At 62.3% G+C, this 17,087-nt stretch overlaps 8 protein-coding genes across 8 annotated transcripts; 5 read left to right on the plus strand and 3 right to left on the minus strand.

Moving 5' to 3' along the window:
• Positions 1 to 51: 51 nt before the first annotated feature.
• RHTO_05398 (KH domain protein) lies at positions 52 to 3,944 on the minus strand (the record flags this gene model as incomplete). Its single annotated transcript, XM_016419060.1, has 8 exons — positions 52 to 1,002; positions 1,060 to 1,288; positions 1,351 to 2,030; positions 2,087 to 2,311; positions 2,368 to 2,577; positions 2,656 to 2,907; positions 2,961 to 3,209; positions 3,264 to 3,944. 8 exons carry the CDS (start codon positions 3,942 to 3,944, stop codon positions 52 to 54), a joined length of 3,477 nt encoding a protein of 1,158 aa, XP_016270145.1.
• Positions 3,945 to 5,049: 1,105 nt separating this feature from the next.
• Positions 5,050 to 5,520, plus strand: RHTO_05399 (uncharacterized protein; the record flags this gene model as incomplete). Its single annotated transcript, XM_016419061.1, has 3 exons — positions 5,050 to 5,259; positions 5,324 to 5,395; positions 5,458 to 5,520. 3 exons carry the CDS (start codon positions 5,050 to 5,052, stop codon positions 5,518 to 5,520), a joined length of 345 nt encoding a protein of 114 aa, XP_016270146.1.
• A 369-nt stretch (positions 5,521 to 5,889) lies between these two features.
• Positions 5,890 to 7,032, plus strand: RHTO_05400 (proteasome assembly chaperone 2; the record flags this gene model as incomplete). Its single annotated transcript, XM_016419062.1, has 4 exons — positions 5,890 to 5,955; positions 6,010 to 6,181; positions 6,266 to 6,443; positions 6,555 to 7,032. 4 exons carry the CDS (start codon positions 5,890 to 5,892, stop codon positions 7,030 to 7,032), a joined length of 894 nt encoding a protein of 297 aa, XP_016270147.1.
• Positions 7,033 to 7,475: 443 nt separating this feature from the next.
• Positions 7,476 to 9,058, plus strand: RHTO_05401 (uncharacterized protein; the record flags this gene model as incomplete). The annotated part of the gene is made up of 4 exons (XM_016419063.1): positions 7,476 to 7,901; positions 8,028 to 8,043; positions 8,105 to 8,586; positions 8,645 to 9,058. 4 exons carry the CDS (start codon positions 7,476 to 7,478, stop codon positions 9,056 to 9,058), a joined length of 1,338 nt encoding a protein of 445 aa, XP_016270148.1.
• Positions 9,059 to 9,372: 314 nt separating this feature from the next.
• On the minus strand, positions 9,373 to 10,753 carry RHTO_05402 (leucine carboxyl methyltransferase; the record flags this gene model as incomplete). Its single annotated transcript, XM_016419064.1, has 4 exons — positions 9,373 to 9,493; positions 9,613 to 9,764; positions 9,874 to 10,190; positions 10,270 to 10,753. The coding sequence occupies 4 exons, from the start codon at positions 10,751 to 10,753 to the stop codon at positions 9,373 to 9,375; spliced, it is 1,074 nt and encodes a 357-aa protein (XP_016270149.1).
• A 94-nt stretch (positions 10,754 to 10,847) lies between these two features.
• Positions 10,848 to 12,331, plus strand: RHTO_05403 (COP9 signalosome complex subunit 7; the record flags this gene model as incomplete). Its single annotated transcript, XM_016419065.1, has 5 exons — positions 10,848 to 10,979; positions 11,164 to 11,286; positions 11,344 to 11,422; positions 11,501 to 11,589; positions 11,675 to 12,331. 5 exons carry the CDS (start codon positions 10,848 to 10,850, stop codon positions 12,329 to 12,331), a joined length of 1,080 nt encoding a protein of 359 aa, XP_016270150.1.
• Positions 12,332 to 12,529: 198 nt separating this feature from the next.
• RHTO_05404 (phenylacetyl-CoA ligase) lies at positions 12,530 to 14,801 on the plus strand (the record flags this gene model as incomplete). Its single annotated transcript, XM_016419066.1, has 10 exons — positions 12,530 to 12,673; positions 12,741 to 13,331; positions 13,396 to 13,679; positions 13,736 to 13,886; positions 13,953 to 14,043; positions 14,122 to 14,196; positions 14,280 to 14,301; positions 14,368 to 14,465; positions 14,526 to 14,655; positions 14,726 to 14,801. The coding sequence occupies 10 exons, from the start codon at positions 12,530 to 12,532 to the stop codon at positions 14,799 to 14,801; spliced, it is 1,662 nt and encodes a 553-aa protein (XP_016270151.1).
• Positions 14,802 to 15,033: 232 nt separating this feature from the next.
• Positions 15,034 to 17,032, minus strand: RHTO_05405 (tetrahydrofolylpolyglutamate synthase; the record flags this gene model as incomplete). Its single annotated transcript, XM_016419067.1, has 8 exons — positions 15,034 to 15,290; positions 15,356 to 15,537; positions 15,600 to 15,963; positions 16,020 to 16,149; positions 16,208 to 16,372; positions 16,423 to 16,506; positions 16,565 to 16,810; positions 16,865 to 17,032. 8 exons carry the CDS (start codon positions 17,030 to 17,032, stop codon positions 15,034 to 15,036), a joined length of 1,596 nt encoding a protein of 531 aa, XP_016270152.1.
• Positions 17,033 to 17,087: the final 55 nt, after the last annotated feature.

A 17,087-nucleotide genomic window follows, 5' to 3' on the forward strand; every position in this document is an offset into this window, starting at 1 on the left:
TGCTGGCATGCTGGTGTTGTTGCGAGAAGGAGGAGAGGGGAAAGCCGCCGCCTAGTTGAGTCCGAGCCCGCCAAGGACGCTCGCCACCTCGTCGACCGCCTCGTGACGCGGCGCCGTACTCGCTCGCGTGAACGCAGCCGCGTGCTGGCTCAGGTCGAGACTCTGCGCGCGACCTGCGAGCGAGCGAGGCTGGCGACCACCGCTTGGCGACGTCGCGCTCAAGTCCTTAAACTTGTCCTCGACAGACGACGACTGGGCGAGCGTCGAGTAGCCGGACGCCACGTGCCCAGCGCCTGCGGAAGGCGCGACGGAGAACGACGCCGATGGGCCGTGGTGACTGCGCTGGAGCGGCGAGCGGAAGCCGTCTTCGTAGCGAGCGGCGGGCGACTGTGCGTGCGACGGACCAATCGGGGCGAAGCCGGCACCAGGAGCGGGCGAGACGGGACCACTAGGGTAGCCGGGCGCTGCAGCCGGGACGGGCGACGGGAAGCCCTGCATCGGCCGAGGGACGCCCCAGTGGTAGTCGGCTTGGTGAGGCGGCATCTGGTGCGGCTGAGGGACGGCCGATGCAAACGGACCGGGACCGAAGTGCGGGTGGTGCGCCGGCGAGACTTGATGGTGGTGAGGCGGAGGCTGGTGCTGGGCGTACTGAGGCGGGATGCGAGGGACGGGCGGAGCAGGGTAGAAGGGCGCGAATGGACCGGCACCCATCGCCTCGACCTGCGGAGGCACCTCGGCAATCGGACCGCCGGCGGAAGGGTAGCGCGGAGGGTGCTGAGGGTGAGCGGGCGCCGATCCACCTGGGTTCGCGTCGAAGATCGCCTTGATGTTGGGCGACGACGCAGCGAGACGGAGCTTGCGGTCCGAGCCGGGTCGAGGGTCTGGACGAGCGTCGCCTTCGCCGGTCATGGTCGACGTCGAGAGGAGCTTGCTGTTGAACGGCGCGAAGACGTCGGCGAACGAGTCGGACCTCGGCCGGAGCGAGCCTGGGTACAGGTTGATCTGCCGATGCGAGCGTGTCAGCACGCATGCGAAGTTCGAGTCAAACGAGTCACTCACATTGCGCTGGACGAGGTACTCCTCGACGAGGTCGCGGCACGTTGCGAGGAAATCGACGTTCGAGCGGTTGAGGCAGAACCGGATGATGGTTTCCTCGTTACCGCCTGAGCGGTCCACCCACGGCAGGATCGTGATGTTGAGGTCGCGCTTGATCTTTTCGGTCAAACTGACGAAGTCCTGAGAGAGGGCGAGGTTGGCCATCTCGGTCGAGTGGGGCAGGCGGTACTCGCTGTGTGAAGTCAATGACAAGGTAAGCGAGGAACAGAGAAGAGGGAGGCGAACGGAACGCACGCTTCGAAGGGGACGTGGTCGAGGAGCATCTGGGCGGCGATGTGGACCTGGCTCTCTGGCCCAAAGATGCTGACGACGTCGCTCGCCGTCTCCTTGTTCGGGAACCGGACATGCGAATTGGTCTTGGCCTCGATGTCGTGGATGAAGATGGCCTTCTCGCCGAGCAAAGTGCGGTGGTAGCGGCGGGGGATCGAGACCGTCTCGACGATAAAGTCCTTGTCCTTGGGCGCGACGAGCTCCATAACGCTCTGCTTAAGGTGCTCGAGGTTCATCGCATTCTTGGCGGGCGTACGCGCTACGACGTTGTCCTCGTTGTCGTTGTAGCCGCCGAGTGCGGCAAACTCTTCGGCGTTCGAGAACTTGACGTAGACGCCGTACTTCTTCATGATGCGCTGGATGTTCTTGCCGCCGACGCCAATGATGCGCTTGTGGTACGCTTCGGGAACGTGGAACGAGATCTCGGCGGGCAACTCCTCCTGGAGCATCGTCAAGCCATGCAGGACGCCCGGGTCGTTGCCGGCGACATCGATCAGGAAGTTGTAGTCGTTGAACGTCTCGAACTTGATCTTGACGTTCGCCGATTTCATGATCTTGTTAAGCTTGCCGTTCTTCTTACCCGAGATGAACTCGCGGTGCTCGTTGGCAAGCTCGATCTGGAAGCGGATCTCGTGGTGGAACGCCTGCGACGATGCAGTCGTAAGTACGGGCGCGCAGGGGACTGTGAAGCGCAACGCACCTTGACAAAGTCGAGCTCGAGCACGAGCTGGGCTGCCGCTCTGACTTCGCTCTCGAGACCGTGAAACTCGAAGCAGTTGCTCTTGAAGACGGCTTCGGCGCCCGAGGTGACGCTGATGTGGCGAAGGATGGGCGGGATCTGTGCGGGGTTGATCGTCGGAGGCGGCATGAAGACGTCGAAGGAGGCGGGGAGGAGCCAGAACGAGGCGACGTAGAATTGGCAGGCCTGCAGGCGAATGAGTCAGTAGCGCCCTTACAAGCTCGTGATGAAGCCCAACGCACGAGAGCCATGATAGACCGGATCGTCCGCTCGATGTTGACGCGGTGGTCTCCGTAAACCGAGATGAGGCTGGCCTGACTGCCGATGGGCGGGAAGCTGATGAACGTCCCGTTGTCGTTCATGATCTGCTTGATGTCCTCGAGGCGGTCCGAGAGCATCCAGTCGAGCTTGCGAGGGAGGATGGCCGTGTCGCGCGAGATGATGCACTTGCTCTGCGAACGACAGGACGTCGCGTCAGCGCTCGTTCGGCAGCCGTCGAAGGCACTGAGGCGACGACCGCGCCGACTCACCTTGTGCAGCGAGACCTGAAACAACATGTCCCTCGCGCGCTGGACGCCGAAAAACTCGCCCGTAATGAAGATGAGGTTTTGCTTGGCGAGCAGGCTGAGGTTCTTCTGGCCGAGGACGCCGGAGAGCGGAGTCGGGAAGTAGATGTTGGTCGCCGTCTCTTCTTGGATCGTCTGGATCACGCAGCGCTTGCGGCCGGAGAGGATGGGGTGCAGCTTGTAGTCGATCTCGCAGACCTCGGAGTGCAGACCGCTCTGTAAGGCAACGATGTCAGCGCAACGCCCAGTTAGAAGACTGCGCAACGCACCAGTTCGTCAAGGAGAACCAGCAGCCTAACGCGCGCCTGCTCGACGCTCTCATACGGGCCCGTAATGACAATCTCAACGTTCCTCTCCGTCTCGAGGCCGAAGCCGATGGACGCCGTCGCCTGACCGACGATGGCGAGGTGCGCCTTGGTGAGCGAGGCGATCTCGTCGAGCTTGCGGCGCATCTCGACTTTGACGTTCTCCTTGCCGTCGAGGACTTCGGCGCGAGGGACCTTGACAACCGACTTGCGCTGCGTTCGCTAGTTCGTCAGCGACGAGCGACGAGGGTAAAGGTGGCGACGCACCTTGAAGGGGCTCTCGCGAAGAACGTGTCCCCGCGCAGCCATGACCTGCTGGTACCCTCCGCTCAAGTGCACGTTGTACATCTTGCCCGGCTTCTCTCCCGCCTGTCCCGCCGCTCCATTCGTCTCCATCGAAGGCGTATGAGGCGGAGCGCCGACAACAGGCGACGTCGGCTCGATCGGAGTGAACGAGACGATGCACTGGTGCGCCGCCATCGTGTCGACGCACAGGCGCTGCATCGCATCGTTGAAGTCGACACTGTTGCGCTTCGAAGTCGGTGCAGTGCCGGCCGTGGAGGTCCCGTCCGTCTGCGAGCCGTCGCCTCCGGTCGTGCCGTTTCCAGTCGCTCCTCCTCCGCCCGTCACGCTTGTGGCATCCGTTCCTGCCGCGCCCTGCCCGCTTCCGACACTGCTCGACGTCGAGTGACCCCGTGTCGCCGAGCTGGCTTCAGTCGGGCTGGCAGACGACGCAGCGGCTGAAGGAGTCGCAACCGCAACCGCTCCATCCGACTGACTCGCCTGGTGTCCTTGTGCGCGCTGCTGAGCTTGCTGGGCCTGTTGTGCTGGTTGTGCGGAAGTAGGAGACTGCGGTGCGAGGTCGAAGGAGGAAGAGGGGGACGCGACGAGGTCTGTCGACAAAGCCGAGGATCGCGGCAGGCAGAAGGACGTCGTGTAGATGTCCATCGCGGGCCGTCTAGCGTGTGTCGCCCCGTGGGTCGTAGGATACGAAGGGGAGGGTTTGTCGACTGGGCGAGATGCAGACTCGCCGGGGTGAAGCGGGTCGACGAGTCCGCGGCGGGTGGAGGGAAGAGGCGAAGGACGACGGGGATCGACTTTCGACCGGCGCGAGTTGGCCTAGCACGAGTGCGGGTCGTGCTGGAGTAGGGCTGGCGTCGAACAGAGAACGGCGTCGAGTGGAGAGCAGAGGCTCGCCTCGCAATGACGCCGGACCTCGCAGGAGAACAGACGACTCGCTGCTCGTCGCGGCCGCACGGCGGGAGTCGCGGGTGGCTCAGTGGTCAGCTTTGCGGGACTGGATGACCTCTGAGCGGAGACTTGGCGCACCTGAGCGAGTGCAGAGGGAGTGAGGCCCGCCTGCGATGCAACCGAGAGACAGAGTCGCAGCGGACGCAACGGGCGCGCTGCTGTGGGTGGTGGGTAGCGTGTACGGTACCGGCAGCCTGTGCTGAGCCCTCGTGAGCAGCTGCTCGAGCTAAGCGGGTATATGGCGAGTCTGCGAGCGTTCCGCTGTCCTTCGTCTCCTGCGAGCCCAAGCGTGCTGCCGGAGTCGACTGCCCGCTTCACTCTCGGGACGGGTTTTGGATGTGCTCGAGCTGCTCTCGGCGACGCTGGCACCACGGCTGTCCAATTCTCATGGCGCCTCGAGCCGTCGTCGCTGTTCTACCGGTGATTCTCCTCGTTGTGCTGGACCACTCGCGGGAAATGCTGGCGCCCAACGATGGACGGAACGGATGGCCTGGACAGACGTGTGCGGCAGTCTCACGACCACCGTACTGCACGATTCCCTTCCGGCTGGGGCTGCTCGGCGGCAACATGGTCCCCTTGAGGCACTGCGTCACTCAGAGTGATCTCGCTTGACGCTCGTTCGGGCAGAACTGCTGGATCTGGTCGTCGGGACGCACGCTGGCGAGGAACAGGTGGGGACAGCAGTCGCAGTTGCTCGAGGCCGCGTAACTGCGATCCTCCCGCTCTCTCCCTCCCTCCCTCCGCTCACTTCCTTGCTCGCACACTTCGCTTCTCCTCGAAACAAGCTAATCTCGACTCTACTATGCGCTTCTCATTCGTCGCTCTCATTGCGCTCGTCGCACCCGCCGTGTTCGCCGCCTCCATCCCCTCCGCCGGCCAAGTCCAAGACGCCCTCTCGTCCGCCGCCGACCAAGTCGCGGACCAGCTCCGCTTCAACTTTGACGACGGCGACTCGTGCGGGTCGTTCAAGGTCCGCTGTGTCAGGAAGGACCAGAAGAAAGTCGTTGGAGACGTGAGTCCTGGCTCCGACGGATCGCTCGAGGGTTCTGAGCTCACTGGGTTGATTCGCCGCGCAGATTGGCAAGAAGGAGTTCATCAAGGATGGCTTGACGTGCAAGCAGAAGCACGAGACGACCAACAAAGCCGAGGTGAGCCCGCAGCTTCCTCTCCGTTCTTTCCTGGTCCTTGGACTGACCCGCTTTGCTTCCAGTGCAACGCCAAGTACCCTGTCGACTGTGCGGCCAAGTGCGACGCCGTGGGCTCGCCTCTCTAAGCGTGCAGCTCGAAGGACACCTCGACAAACCAGCCGTCATCCTTCCCGCGCCGTTCCCTGGCTGTTCCTCGTCACCCAACAGCGCTCTCTCCACCCCTGTACACACTCCTGTCTTGCCTGTAACCTGACCACCCTTGAGCAGTCCAGTGGCGCTTGTTGTGGGTCCGTCCTGTGGTAGAACGTCTCGAGAGCCGCTTCCTCGCGTCCACACCGCTTCCTTCCGCTTCTCCTGTACATCAAGCGCCTTGTTTTGACATTATTGCACGTTCTACAGAACGATAGAACACCCCGAGCGAGAGTTGTCCCCCTCCCCTCCTCCTCGCCTCTCTCCCTTCAACGTCTGGCCTGCTCCCGCTTCTCTCGCTCGCGATGGACTACTTCGTCCCCCTTCCCGGCACCCAGTTACCCTCCTTCAGCTCCTCCACCCTCCTCCTCGTGCGTCCGTTCCTCCCCTCCGCTTCCTTAGCTGACGACTCCCCCTCCCCACAGCCACAACCCTCTCTCTCCTCCCTCGCGCAGCTCGCATGCGACTTGCTCGTGCATACGTATGGGCTGGAATTGGTCGGGTATCTGGGGCTGAGGGATCATGTGCCTGCGGTTGGAGGGAGGGACGGGTTGAGAGGCGAGGAGGAGAAGGAGGGAGTTGCGTTGGGCGTGGAAGGTGCGTTCCGCAGTCACGAAATCGTTGTCGAGCGCTTTCTCGAAGGGGAGAACGCTGACTAGTCTCTGTGGTCCGCGAACACAGTCTACACCACTCCCTCCCGCTCACTCACGGTCGTTCTTCCCCGTTCGCCCGTCATTCGCGCCCGAAGACCGCATTACCTCGACTCGATTAAGCAGTGGATCACAAAGTGCGGGTTCAAGGAGGTGCTCGTCGTTGCGGGGACGGATGCGGGAATGAGAGGCGATTCGGGGCTGAATGCGTGAGTTGGGGTTTGGTTCTGGGAATCTGCGAGGTTGCATGTCGCTCCTGCAGCGTGTGTGCTCGCTGGATCATTCTCATGAGCTTCCCTGACGCCAGAAACTGCTCGCAGGATCACCCCGTTGCGACACATCCTCCCGCCCTCCGGCTCGTCTTCGCCTCTCTCGACCGCTCTGCGCTCCATCTCGCCTTCCTACCTCGACTCCTCCCCCTCAGGTATCACTTCCTCCCTCGAGTCCTCCCTCAACTCCTCTCGGATCCCTCCAATCCCTCACGGCGGTCTCACACGCTCTCTCCTCCTCGCCCTGCGCGAGTCACCTTCCCTGCCGCCAACCAACGCCCTCCTCATCTACACCTCCGAAGGCGACGCCTCTTCAGCCGCGCACCTCCTCGCCGATGCGCTCGCGTACGTTCTGGCACCTCAATTCGCGGAGCTGGAGAGTAGGGTTGATCGTGTGCCGGTTCAGGTGGGCGAGGAGGGGCAAAGGGATGACAAGGGAAGGGTCAGGTGGAAGGAGCCGAGGAGCTGGGAGGGTGGGTTGCTTGGGCCGGCCTTGACGAGGGAGGCGAGGGGCGAGATGTTTGGGTAGAGGCGGGAACCTCCTGGTTGGTGGAGTTGTGGGACGCCCAGCCGTGAATACTACATTGCTTGCGTCGTCTGCGACTACCTAAGAGAGCCCGACGAGCTACGACGTCTTCTATTCTCGCTTCGGGAGGATTGCCCTCCGTTCATTCCCTCGCTTCCTGCTTACGCCGCCCGTTGCTGCTCGCACTGCTTCCGATCGCTTGCTAGACTGTCCCAGCTCCTCTCACGACCGTTTGCACCGGCGCACGAGGCCTGGACGACCGCCTTCTTCTGCTCGCCGTCGCTCGATCTCGAGGTGCGTTGTCCCGCTCATACAGCGCGTCGCGGGTCTCGCAGCTGACTGGAGAGCCGCCCACAGCTTGCTGGCCCGGCGTACCACTCTGCGCACCGACTGCTGGCGCCTCCTCACGCCCTCACCTTGTCCACACTCCCTTTTGGCGATCAGCCATGTCAGATCGCGCACCAACTGCTAGCGCTGCCAGTATGCGTGCACCACCGAAGAAGCGCAAGCGCAGCGTTTCGGTGGCTTCCGATGTGCAATCTGCCGCCTCGTCACTCACCTGGGCGTCCGCTCGAATGACGGCTGCGCATCTGGAAGAGTTCTACGAGGACCCTTGGTCGTACACTCAGAAGCAGGTCGAGCTTGTCGAGACCTGCACGCCGGCGGACCTGGACCGCGTCGCAGACTCGATGTGGGCGGAAACTTCGTGGCAGATCACGGCGAGTCATGTTGTAGGACCAAGGGGCATGGTCAAGTTCAACAGACGGTGCGCCGTGACGCTCAAGGAAGAAGGAGACTTGGAGTCCGCTCATCTGGTCCCGGCGAGGCGAGAGAACTACTTCAACGGGACATTCTGCCGCGGCCAGCTCGATGTGCGTCGTCCTTTCGCCCTTCACCTGCTGAGCATCTTCGCTGATCGTAGCTTGTATTCTGTGGCTCAGATCGACGTTTTGAAGGAGGTGCAGGTTGTCCCCGCATACGCACATGTTAATGCGTAGGCGAACCGCATCGAACGTGCGTTACGTTCCACGCATGCCGCCGCCCTGCTTGTACTTATAGATTGTTGGCTCCGCAGTCTCCGGCCCAGTCCACTTGGACTTCGACAAGCAGTTGCTCGACATGCTGCCGAACCAGGACCAGGTCGTCTCCCGCGTGCTCTGCGAGATCAAGTATCAGGAGGAGCGAGCTGCGGCGAGCACGAGTGGTGTTCAAGGCGAGAACGTCGTCAAGCCGCCCGCTCGTCCACCGTTCGAGAAATTCTACGCAGCGGCCGAGAAGACTGGCGCTTGCTTCCGCCTCATCGCGTCGAACCTCAGACCGAGCCCCTACATCTTGCGGTACGACGATCCCGATGACCCTACCACTTTCGCCCTCGAGGGAATCGCGGCGGACGATCCGTTTACGTGGCTCTCGCCGAAGGCGAAGAAGCCGTCTACCGAGAAACCCGTCCTGCCCTCTCTCGTCGCGCCTTCCTCCTTCAACATGTTGACCTGGGCGACGCGCGACTGTGTGCGACGGAAACCGCCGTACTCGAAGAGTCTGATCCAGGAGACTTCGGTGCGCGCGCTTCGCAGCGTGTTTTTTGCGAGAGCTGACTGACGCCCGTGCTCCGCAGATCCTCGACGACTTCATTGCGCTCCTGCTTTCCTTCTGGTTCGTGACGGACGACACTCCCGCCTCCGACGTTGCCGCGCTCCTCGACCGCGCGAAGCCGCTTGTCAAGGACCACGGCGGTGTACACTGGGCGCAACAGCTCGAGGACCTCGCAACAAAGAGCTACATCGACATCGTCAATGCGGTCACCCTCCCCGCCAACGCACTCCGCTCGCAAGACCCTCGTCCTGAGCCGGAGCAACACGCTCTGATGCTCGCCGCCGCCACCGCAGACGACGACGCATCGACGACGTTCTCGATTGACTTGTCTGAAGGCGCCTTCTCGGACTCGGACTCGGGACTCCCTGCGGATGCCCTCGCGCTCCCTTATGTACCTCTCACAGCCGCCGCGCTCGAGGCTTTGGAGTCGGATTAGCTGCAACCGCGTCATATCTCTCGTTAAGTGGTGGCCTCTTCGCCTGACGCGAAGCAGGAGACATCGAGCGGAAGTGAGCGAGCAGCACGCCGCAACAGCGAGAAGCGGTCTCTGCAGTGAAGACGGCCAGAGCAGAAGCTTGTCGGTGGCAGCCCTCGAGGAGTTGCGGGCTCGTCGTCGTACTGTATCGTCCCAGTCCCCCTTCACCACCGTTTCAGCGCCGCTGCTACATTGCCTCCGCTTGCGCTGTCTGTACCCCTCGTGCGGTGATGACGGTGTGCACTCATCAAAGAGCTAAGGTGCTATGCTCCTGCCTACCAACCCTTCGACCCTATCCCTCTCCCGTCCTCTCCAACATTCCCCCATGTCACCGCGTAGTGCTCGAGAACGAGATTGAGCTCTTCCACCTCGTCGAGGTTCTCGAGTTTGCTGACCCTGCGCGAACGGAAAGTGGGTGAGCGTGCGAGACGATGAGCGGGGCCGATAGTCGAGCGAGCTTGAGAAGTTAAGAAGAGCAACTTCGCTCGCTCGCGAGTACGAAGCGGAAGACGCACCGTTCCTTCTCTTCGACCGGCACTACCTCGTCCCTGATTTCCCGCACACTCATGCTGCCCGTCGAACCGGTGATGCCGTTGTTCTGGAGTCGAGAGGTGAGGGAAGCGAGAGTCGGTGTTGAGTCGGCGCCGGGAAGGGTAAGTGAGCGCAACTGGGAGAGGGGAAAGTGGCGTGAGCGACCTCTACAAGCTCGAGAAGCCACGACTTATAGCCTCATCGTTGAGGACGATTCACGACATCAGCGAGACTGGCACACTCACCGCCAAGTTCCTCCGCATCACCTTTCCGAACGAATCGTCAAGTCCGAACGGATCATACGACACGACCGCACTTCCGGGCGCAAAGTTCGAGGCAAACCACCGCAAGATGGTGTCGGTATCGGGCGGAGGGAGGTAGACGAGGACGCATTCGAGGAGGAGGAGAGTCGGGAGGGAAGGGAGGAGGATCGGTTCGATGGAGGCGGAGGTGGTCGAGTAGGCGGGAGGCGAGAGTAGGGAGGTCGAGAGGGCGTCGAGATGTCTCAGATCGCCGGGAAGGAGGGCGTAGAGAGGGGACGAGAGGCCGAGACCGCCTTGTTCTGTGTGGTGAAGGACCGTGACGAGCGTTAGCGCTCGAACACAGCGAGCATGGGATCGCAACCAGCTCCTTCGACGCACCTATCTTCACGTCACCTCCTAGCCGCGACTTGAGCTCCGCCTTGCCGCTCACAGCCCTCGCCTTCGACCCCGTCGCCTCCGGAAAGTCCACCTCAACCCATTTTCTGCACGTCCACTCCCTCCCTTCCGCCTCCCACTTCTTCCGCAGCCTCCAAAAGCGCGTATCTGTCCCTGCGCCCAGCGAGAGGACCTGGCAAGCCTTTGCCCGTCCGCTACTTGAATCCCCCACCTCCCGCTGAAGGAGAAACTGCTCCACCAGCTCGTCTACCGCCCATGTTCGCGCATGCGTCCCAATGTTGATCAAGGGAGGGCGTCGCTCGGGCGTTCTTCGCTGTGCAGGCGAAAGGAAGAGGGCAGAGAAGGGGTCGTCGAGGTATCCCAGTGAAGCGGCGGAGTGTCGCGAGAGCAGGGCGTCGCTGTCCGTTCCGCGGACGGCTGCATCAGGGTTCGTAGGCGCATTCGACAGTCTCGACGGCGGCAGCATTCCGTTCTGAGCAGTCGAAGTGGGCGGTAAGAGCGAGAGCAGGGAGGCGGCGGTCGTCTGGCCTGTACACCTCGCTCACTGCGCTCTGGCTGGGATGGCGCACATCCAGGACGACTTCGCTGCGTACACGACCATCGGCGAGCGGGTCGCGCCGCCCACCGAGCAGCGCAAGCCCGTTCACGCCTCATCGGCCGGACCTTCGTTCACCGTCCCGCCAAAGCTCGAGGTGAGTGCGAGGGACCGTGGGAGGCGCTGGAGTCCGTTGAGATAGCATGTGTGGCTGTGTGTGCGAGCTCCCACGCCGCCTCGAGGCGTTGCTGTTGCGCCTCGACCGTCTCCCCACCTCATCGCTTCTCAGACCCTCTGTATCTCGCCTCCTCGTCGCGCTGACGCCCTCGTTCTACGCGCAGCCCTTCCTTCTCCTCGCCAAATCTGCCCGCGGAGCCGGCGCAGCCAACTTGATTACCCAAGCGACCTCCTCCGCCGGAGTCTACGTCTTCAGCGAGTTGCTCGAGCAGCCCAGCATCAAGGATGTGCGTTCCTGGCGCTCGCTTGGGACTGTTGGATGATGCTGACGAGTCGTGTAACAGCTCGCGAACGACGAGAAGCACGCGGGACAGTACAGACTGTTGGAGCTGTTTGCGTACGGGACTTGGGGAGAGTACCTCGGTGCGTCTCGCGATTGACGACTGTGGGTGAGCCTCCTTCGCGTAGCGTACTGACTGGTGTTCTTCTTCTGACGCACAGCCGCCAAGGACTCGTACCCTGCCTTGACCGCCGAGCAGGAGGCAAAGCTCAAGCACCTCTCCGTCCTTTCGCTCGCAACGCAGAACAAGGTGCGGCGCACTTGAGCCTCATCGCGTGCCTCTGCCGTGTTCTAGCACAGTGACGCTGACGAAAACTCATCTTCGCCTGCCGCAGATCATCCCCTACTCGACGCTCCTCTCGACGCTCTCGCTCTCGAGTGTGCCCGAACTCGAAGACCTCCTCATCGAACTCTTCTACGCAAACGTCCTCACGGGCCGTCTCGACCAGAAGGGCTCGCGCCTCGAGGTCCTCAGCTCGGTCGGCCGCGATGTCCGTCCTGCGCCCGTCTCTGCATCGTCGGACGAAGCCTCGATGCAAGTCGACTCGTCAGCCTCTACGTCGATCGCCTCGGCGCCTTCGATCTCGACTCTCACGGCGTCCCTCACCTCCTGGCTCGAGACGATCTCGTCGCTCCTCTCCTCGCTCGACAAGCACATCGCAGCGCTCCAAGCCTCGGCCATCAACGCCTCGCAAGAACAGCTCGAGCACGAGAAGCGCGTCAGGGCCGTGGCGGAGGAAGTTGCGGCTTCGGCGGGGAAGAAGGAGAAGGGCAAGAGTGGTGGAACGGGAGCGGGAGGGGAGCCGGCGGCTTGGAAGTCGCCTGGCGGTGTGGGTGACATGGATGTCGACTCGGGCTTGCCGGGAGGGCTCTTTGGCGGTGGAGGCAGCAGCGGCATGAGGGGTCTGCCGCCGCTCAGCCCCGGAGGAGGGTTCGGAGGCGGGAACGGAGGGAACAGCGGCGGGAGGACGCGAAAGAGGGGGCGGATGTGAGCGCTTGCTTGCTTCGATCGTCGCTTGTTGTACATGACTGCTTCTCTACGCTTGCACTTTCGCATTTATCTTCGTCGTGGCCGTCGCCGCCCCCTGTTTGTGCCGGCCATCTCGGAGCGCGCGGAGTCCGAAGGTCGTGGGGCTTGCCTTTGCTCTTCTCGCCCTTCTCGCCCTCTCTCCAGCTTGCTATTGCCCACAATGACCATCTACACGAGCCCGTATGAGCCTATTGCACCCGGCGAGTACCACAAGGGCGGCGTATTCGACTTCATCTTCGCACCCGAGCGACTCGACAAGCGGAGGGACCAGGTCGCCATCATCGACGCAGTCACGGGCGCAAAGGTGCGTCGCATCTTGACACTCCTGCGGTCCAGATGTACATTAACCGAACGCCCGTGCGCCCTTGCAGACGACGTACGCAGAACTCGCCTCGGAATCCCTCCGCTTCGCAGACGGCTTCACCCGCACCGCAGGCTTGAAGCGCGGCGATACAGTCCTCCTCTTTGCGCCCAACAGCGCCCTCTACCCCGTACTCCTCTTTGCCGGACAGGCAGCCGGACTCGCCGTTTCGACAGCCAACTCGTCCTATCTCGCCGACGAACTCACGCACGCAATCCAGCTCGCCGGAGCCAACGTCGTCCTTGCGTCGGCGGATCTGCTCAAGGTTGCGGAGAAGGCGGCGAAGGATGCCGGACTTGCCAATGACGAGATTTACGTCGTTCCCGCGACCGACGGATCGCTCCCTTCTTCCCTTCCCTCCGGCATGAAACCCTACACCGACCTGCGCGGCTCGCCCTCCTTCAAGCCAGTTATCCCGTCGGAGAAGGAAGCCAAGACGAACCTTGCCTATTTGCCCTTCTCGTCCGGCACGACCGGCAAGGCGAAAGGTGTCGCCCTCTCGGCTTTCAACATTACGAGCTGTGTCTTGCAGACACAGAAGACGAAGGGCCTGTTTGACACGCGCGACTGCGTCCTCTCGGTTTTGCCCATGTACCACATCGTGCGTTCGCGGAGTTCCCTTCCTCCGCTCGAGCACCCGATCCTGATCTTCGCCCTCAACGCAGTTTGGACTCGTCGTCATGCTCCACCTCACCTTCTTCCACGGCGGCACCTGCGTCGTCCTGCCAAAATTCGACCTCCCGATGGCGCTCGACTCCGTCCAAAAATACAAGTGCACAACCGCGCTCCTCGTCCCTCCCATCGCGCTCGCAATCGCCAAGCACCCGATCGTCGACAAGTACGACCTCTCGTCGCTTAGGTACATCCTGTGCGGTGCGGCGCCGTTGTCCGCGGATTTGCAGGAAGCTGTTTCGAAGCGCTTGAAGGGCAAGACGAAGGTCTTCCAGGGGTGCGTCTGCGCTTCGCTCCCTCTCAACGAACGCAGCTGATTCAGGTGACCAACAGACTCGGCATGACGGAGACGACCTCGGTTGGAGCGATCCCCGCGGCAGACAAGGTCGTTCCCGGCTCGGTCGGCCAGCTCCTCTCGACGATGGAGGCGCGTCTCGTTGGAGACGACGGAAAGGACGTCAAGGAGGGTGAGGCGGGCGAGTTGGTGCGTTCCGAATCCTCGCACTTACGTCGAAGTCGAGAAGGCTGACCGCGGTATGCGCGGGCGCAGTGGCTCCGCGGACCGAACATCATGCTCGGGTACTACAAGAACGAGAAGTCGACCAAGGAGACGCTTACGAGCGACGGGTGGCTCATGACTGGTGCGTCTGGGCGTCGTAGCATCGGCTTCCCTCTCTTCGTGGAGCGGGAGCTGATTACTCCAACCGGTCGATCTACAGGCGACATCTGCACGCGCGACAACGACGGTTGGTACCGCGTCATCGACAGGAACAAGGACTTGATCAAGTACAAGGGTGCGTCCGATGACGATTTGCCTGGGCAGATCCCTGCTTTCAGCGACTGACAGTTTCTCGTCGCCACCGTCGGTACGAAACAGGTTTCCAGGTTGCTCCCGCAGAGTGCGTTCTCCCTTCTCTTGCTCTACTCCCTTCGTGCCCTGACGCTGACCTCGTCGGTGAATACAGGCTCGAAGGCGTCCTCCTCGCCTCGCCGCTCGTCGCCGACTGCGCCGTAATCGGCATCTACTCCGAAGAACAAGCCACGGAGCTTCCGCGCGCCTACAGTGCGTCCTCTCCACCCCTCTCTCCCTTCCCTCGCTAACTTGAAGCACGTCGCAACACAGTCGTCCCCGACCCTAAACACGCCAAGTCGCCCACTCTCACGAAGGACGTCGCCAAGTGGGTCGAGGAGAAACTTGCGCCGCATAAGAAGTTGAGGGGTGGAGTTGTCGTGGTGGATGTGATTCCGAAGAGGTGCGTCGACTCCCTTTTCCTGCAAGGTTCCTGATCGCTCGTTCATGCGCTGACGCTCGCTCGCGTACAGCCCGTCAGGGAAGATCCTGCGCAAGGACTTGCGCACTGCGGCAGCGAAGGAGGACAAGGCCAAGTCGAAGCTGTAGACGCCCCTCTTCCTTTCCTTCGAGGCGTCGCCGGGACGCTCTCACCCCGACCGGCAGAATGCGAAACGTGTGATAGTTCTGTTGTAACCGAAAAGCCATCTCGAGTCCTCTTCAGCCTCCAGACGAAGAGCAGGAGAGCGAGAAAAGGAGGGCGCATCGAAAGCGAAGACGCAATAAACGATCGAATTGCATAACCCGAACATCCACAATACATCCTTCCCCGTCACGTTTCTCACAGCGGCAACTCCGCCACAGCCATAACCCCTCCAACCAAATGCAGACTGCCCGTCACGAGCGCCTCGACCCTGCGCTTCTCCCCCTCCTGTCTAACAAGTTCGACCGCCTCCTGAATCGACGAAAGGACGTGAATCTCTGCCTTTTTGAGTGAAGAGGAGGAGGAGGAGACGAGGGTGGAGAAGGCCGAGGCGAGGTCGTGTTGGGTTTGGAGGGCGGCTAGGTCGGAGGCGTCGACGGCGTTGGAGGTCAAGTCTATCGTGTCTCACCTCTTGTCAGCGCTTGTCAAAGAGAGGGGAGGACGAGAGGAAGAGACACACCGCCCTTCGAATCACCCGAAGCGAACGTCGTGTTCGTGCAGAAGACGACGTGGTCGAACGGCTGTGCGAGTTCCGACGATGGGGGAGGAGCGAGCGCAGAGAGAAGGGAGGAGAGGAGTTCAGAGCCTGATCGGCCGGAAGTGCAGTTGAAGATCAAGAACCGCGTCGGGGTGTTTTCGGAGCTGCTCGAAGACGCCCATCAGCGTCATCCTGCGGATCCTCGCACAGAGGAAAGAGAGCGCACCTGCTAGTCGGCGCCAGCGCATCATCCCTGAACCACTCTCCACAACACCTCAGACTCTCGACCGTGTGTGCGCCATCCAAGAACCACTTCACTTTCTCACCCCCGAGAAGCGGGTCGGACTCGGTTTGGCAGCGACCGGGCCAGCGGGCGTTCTCGAGGCCTTTCTGGAGGGCGGAGGGAAGGGGAGTGGGGGCGATGAGGGAGGAGGGGAGGGAGGGGAGAGAGGCGGAGGAGGTAGAGGAGGGAGCGGAGGAAGCGGGGGCGAGGGAGCGGAAGGCGGGTGGGCAGCGTGAGGAAGAAAGGAAGGATTGAACGAGTGCGATGGCCAGTGAGGCGTTTGAGCGCTGGAAGGAGCCGGCGAGTCCTGCGCCCATGTATCTCGTCAACTCGGCAGTCGTGCGAACGAGGAGCTGGACGCACCCAGCTTGATGGCCTTGAGCTGTGGGTGCTCGGGAACGACGGTGAAAGACGACGCGCCGAGCTCTTTCGCGCGGGATTCCAGGACATCGAGTCCTTCCGGCTGCTGGATCGCCAGCGCAGGTACTCCAGGCTGTCTCGCAACAATCAACACAAGCTTTCAGACTCAGAAGGAGGAAAGGCGAGCGCACCTTGTAAATCCCGCCCTTCTGCGCCGCAATCTCGGGCCACGTCTTGCCCAGCACCCAGATGTGGTCAATCCCGAGCGCCGTCACGCCCGTCGTGATAGGCTGCGGGACGATGTTGGTCGAGTCGTAGGTTCCGCCGACGCCGACTTCGAGGATCGTTGCGTCCACCTGCGAGCAAAGTGTGAGCTGGAGCAGGAGGGAAGGGAGAGGGGACGCACCCGTTCGGAGAGGAAGACGTGCATGGCCATGATCGTCAGATAGCGGAAGTAGGCGGGCTTTTCGGGCGTAGCTTCGTCCGCCGCCTGGGGAGGGAGCGTCAGTACGAAAACTCCTCGAGAAGAACTCTTCCCGCGCACTCACCGGCTTGTCCGCCTGCTCGAGCCTGTCCCACACCTCCCAGAAGTACCTCGCAAAGACGTCTTCCGCGATTGGTTCTCCGTTGATGCGGATGCGCTCGCGGACGGCGACCATGTGAGGCGAGGTGTACAGTCCGACTTTGGCTTTCGGCGCGAGGGTGGTGAGGATGGACGAGACGAAGGCCGACGTCGACCCTTTGCCCTTGGTGCCGGTGATGTGCAGGACGTTCATCCGGTTCAAGTCGGCCGCCTGCGCCAACACTTCAGCGCGTCGTTCTCGCTACGAAGGAACGTCCTCACGCACCTCGTACCCGATGCGCCTCATGTACTCGACCTGCTCCCTCAGCTGCACGTCTCCGCCCTTGCCGCCCGACTTTCGAATGGCGTCGATGACCTGTGCGTTGCTCTGAAGGCCATTCAAGGCGTCTATCGCAGCGGCGTACGAGCGCGCTGTCGATGCGGCGGACGACATTGTGCGAGCGACGAGTCGGGCGAGGGAAGGGTGCATCCACCCGCTGCGATGCGAG

Source organism: Rhodotorula toruloides, assembly GCF_000320785.1.
Source record: "Rhodotorula toruloides NP11 unplaced genomic scaffold Scaffold32, whole genome shotgun sequence".
Classification (NCBI taxonomy): Eukaryota; Fungi; Basidiomycota; class Microbotryomycetes; order Sporidiobolales; family Sporidiobolaceae; genus Rhodotorula; species Rhodotorula toruloides.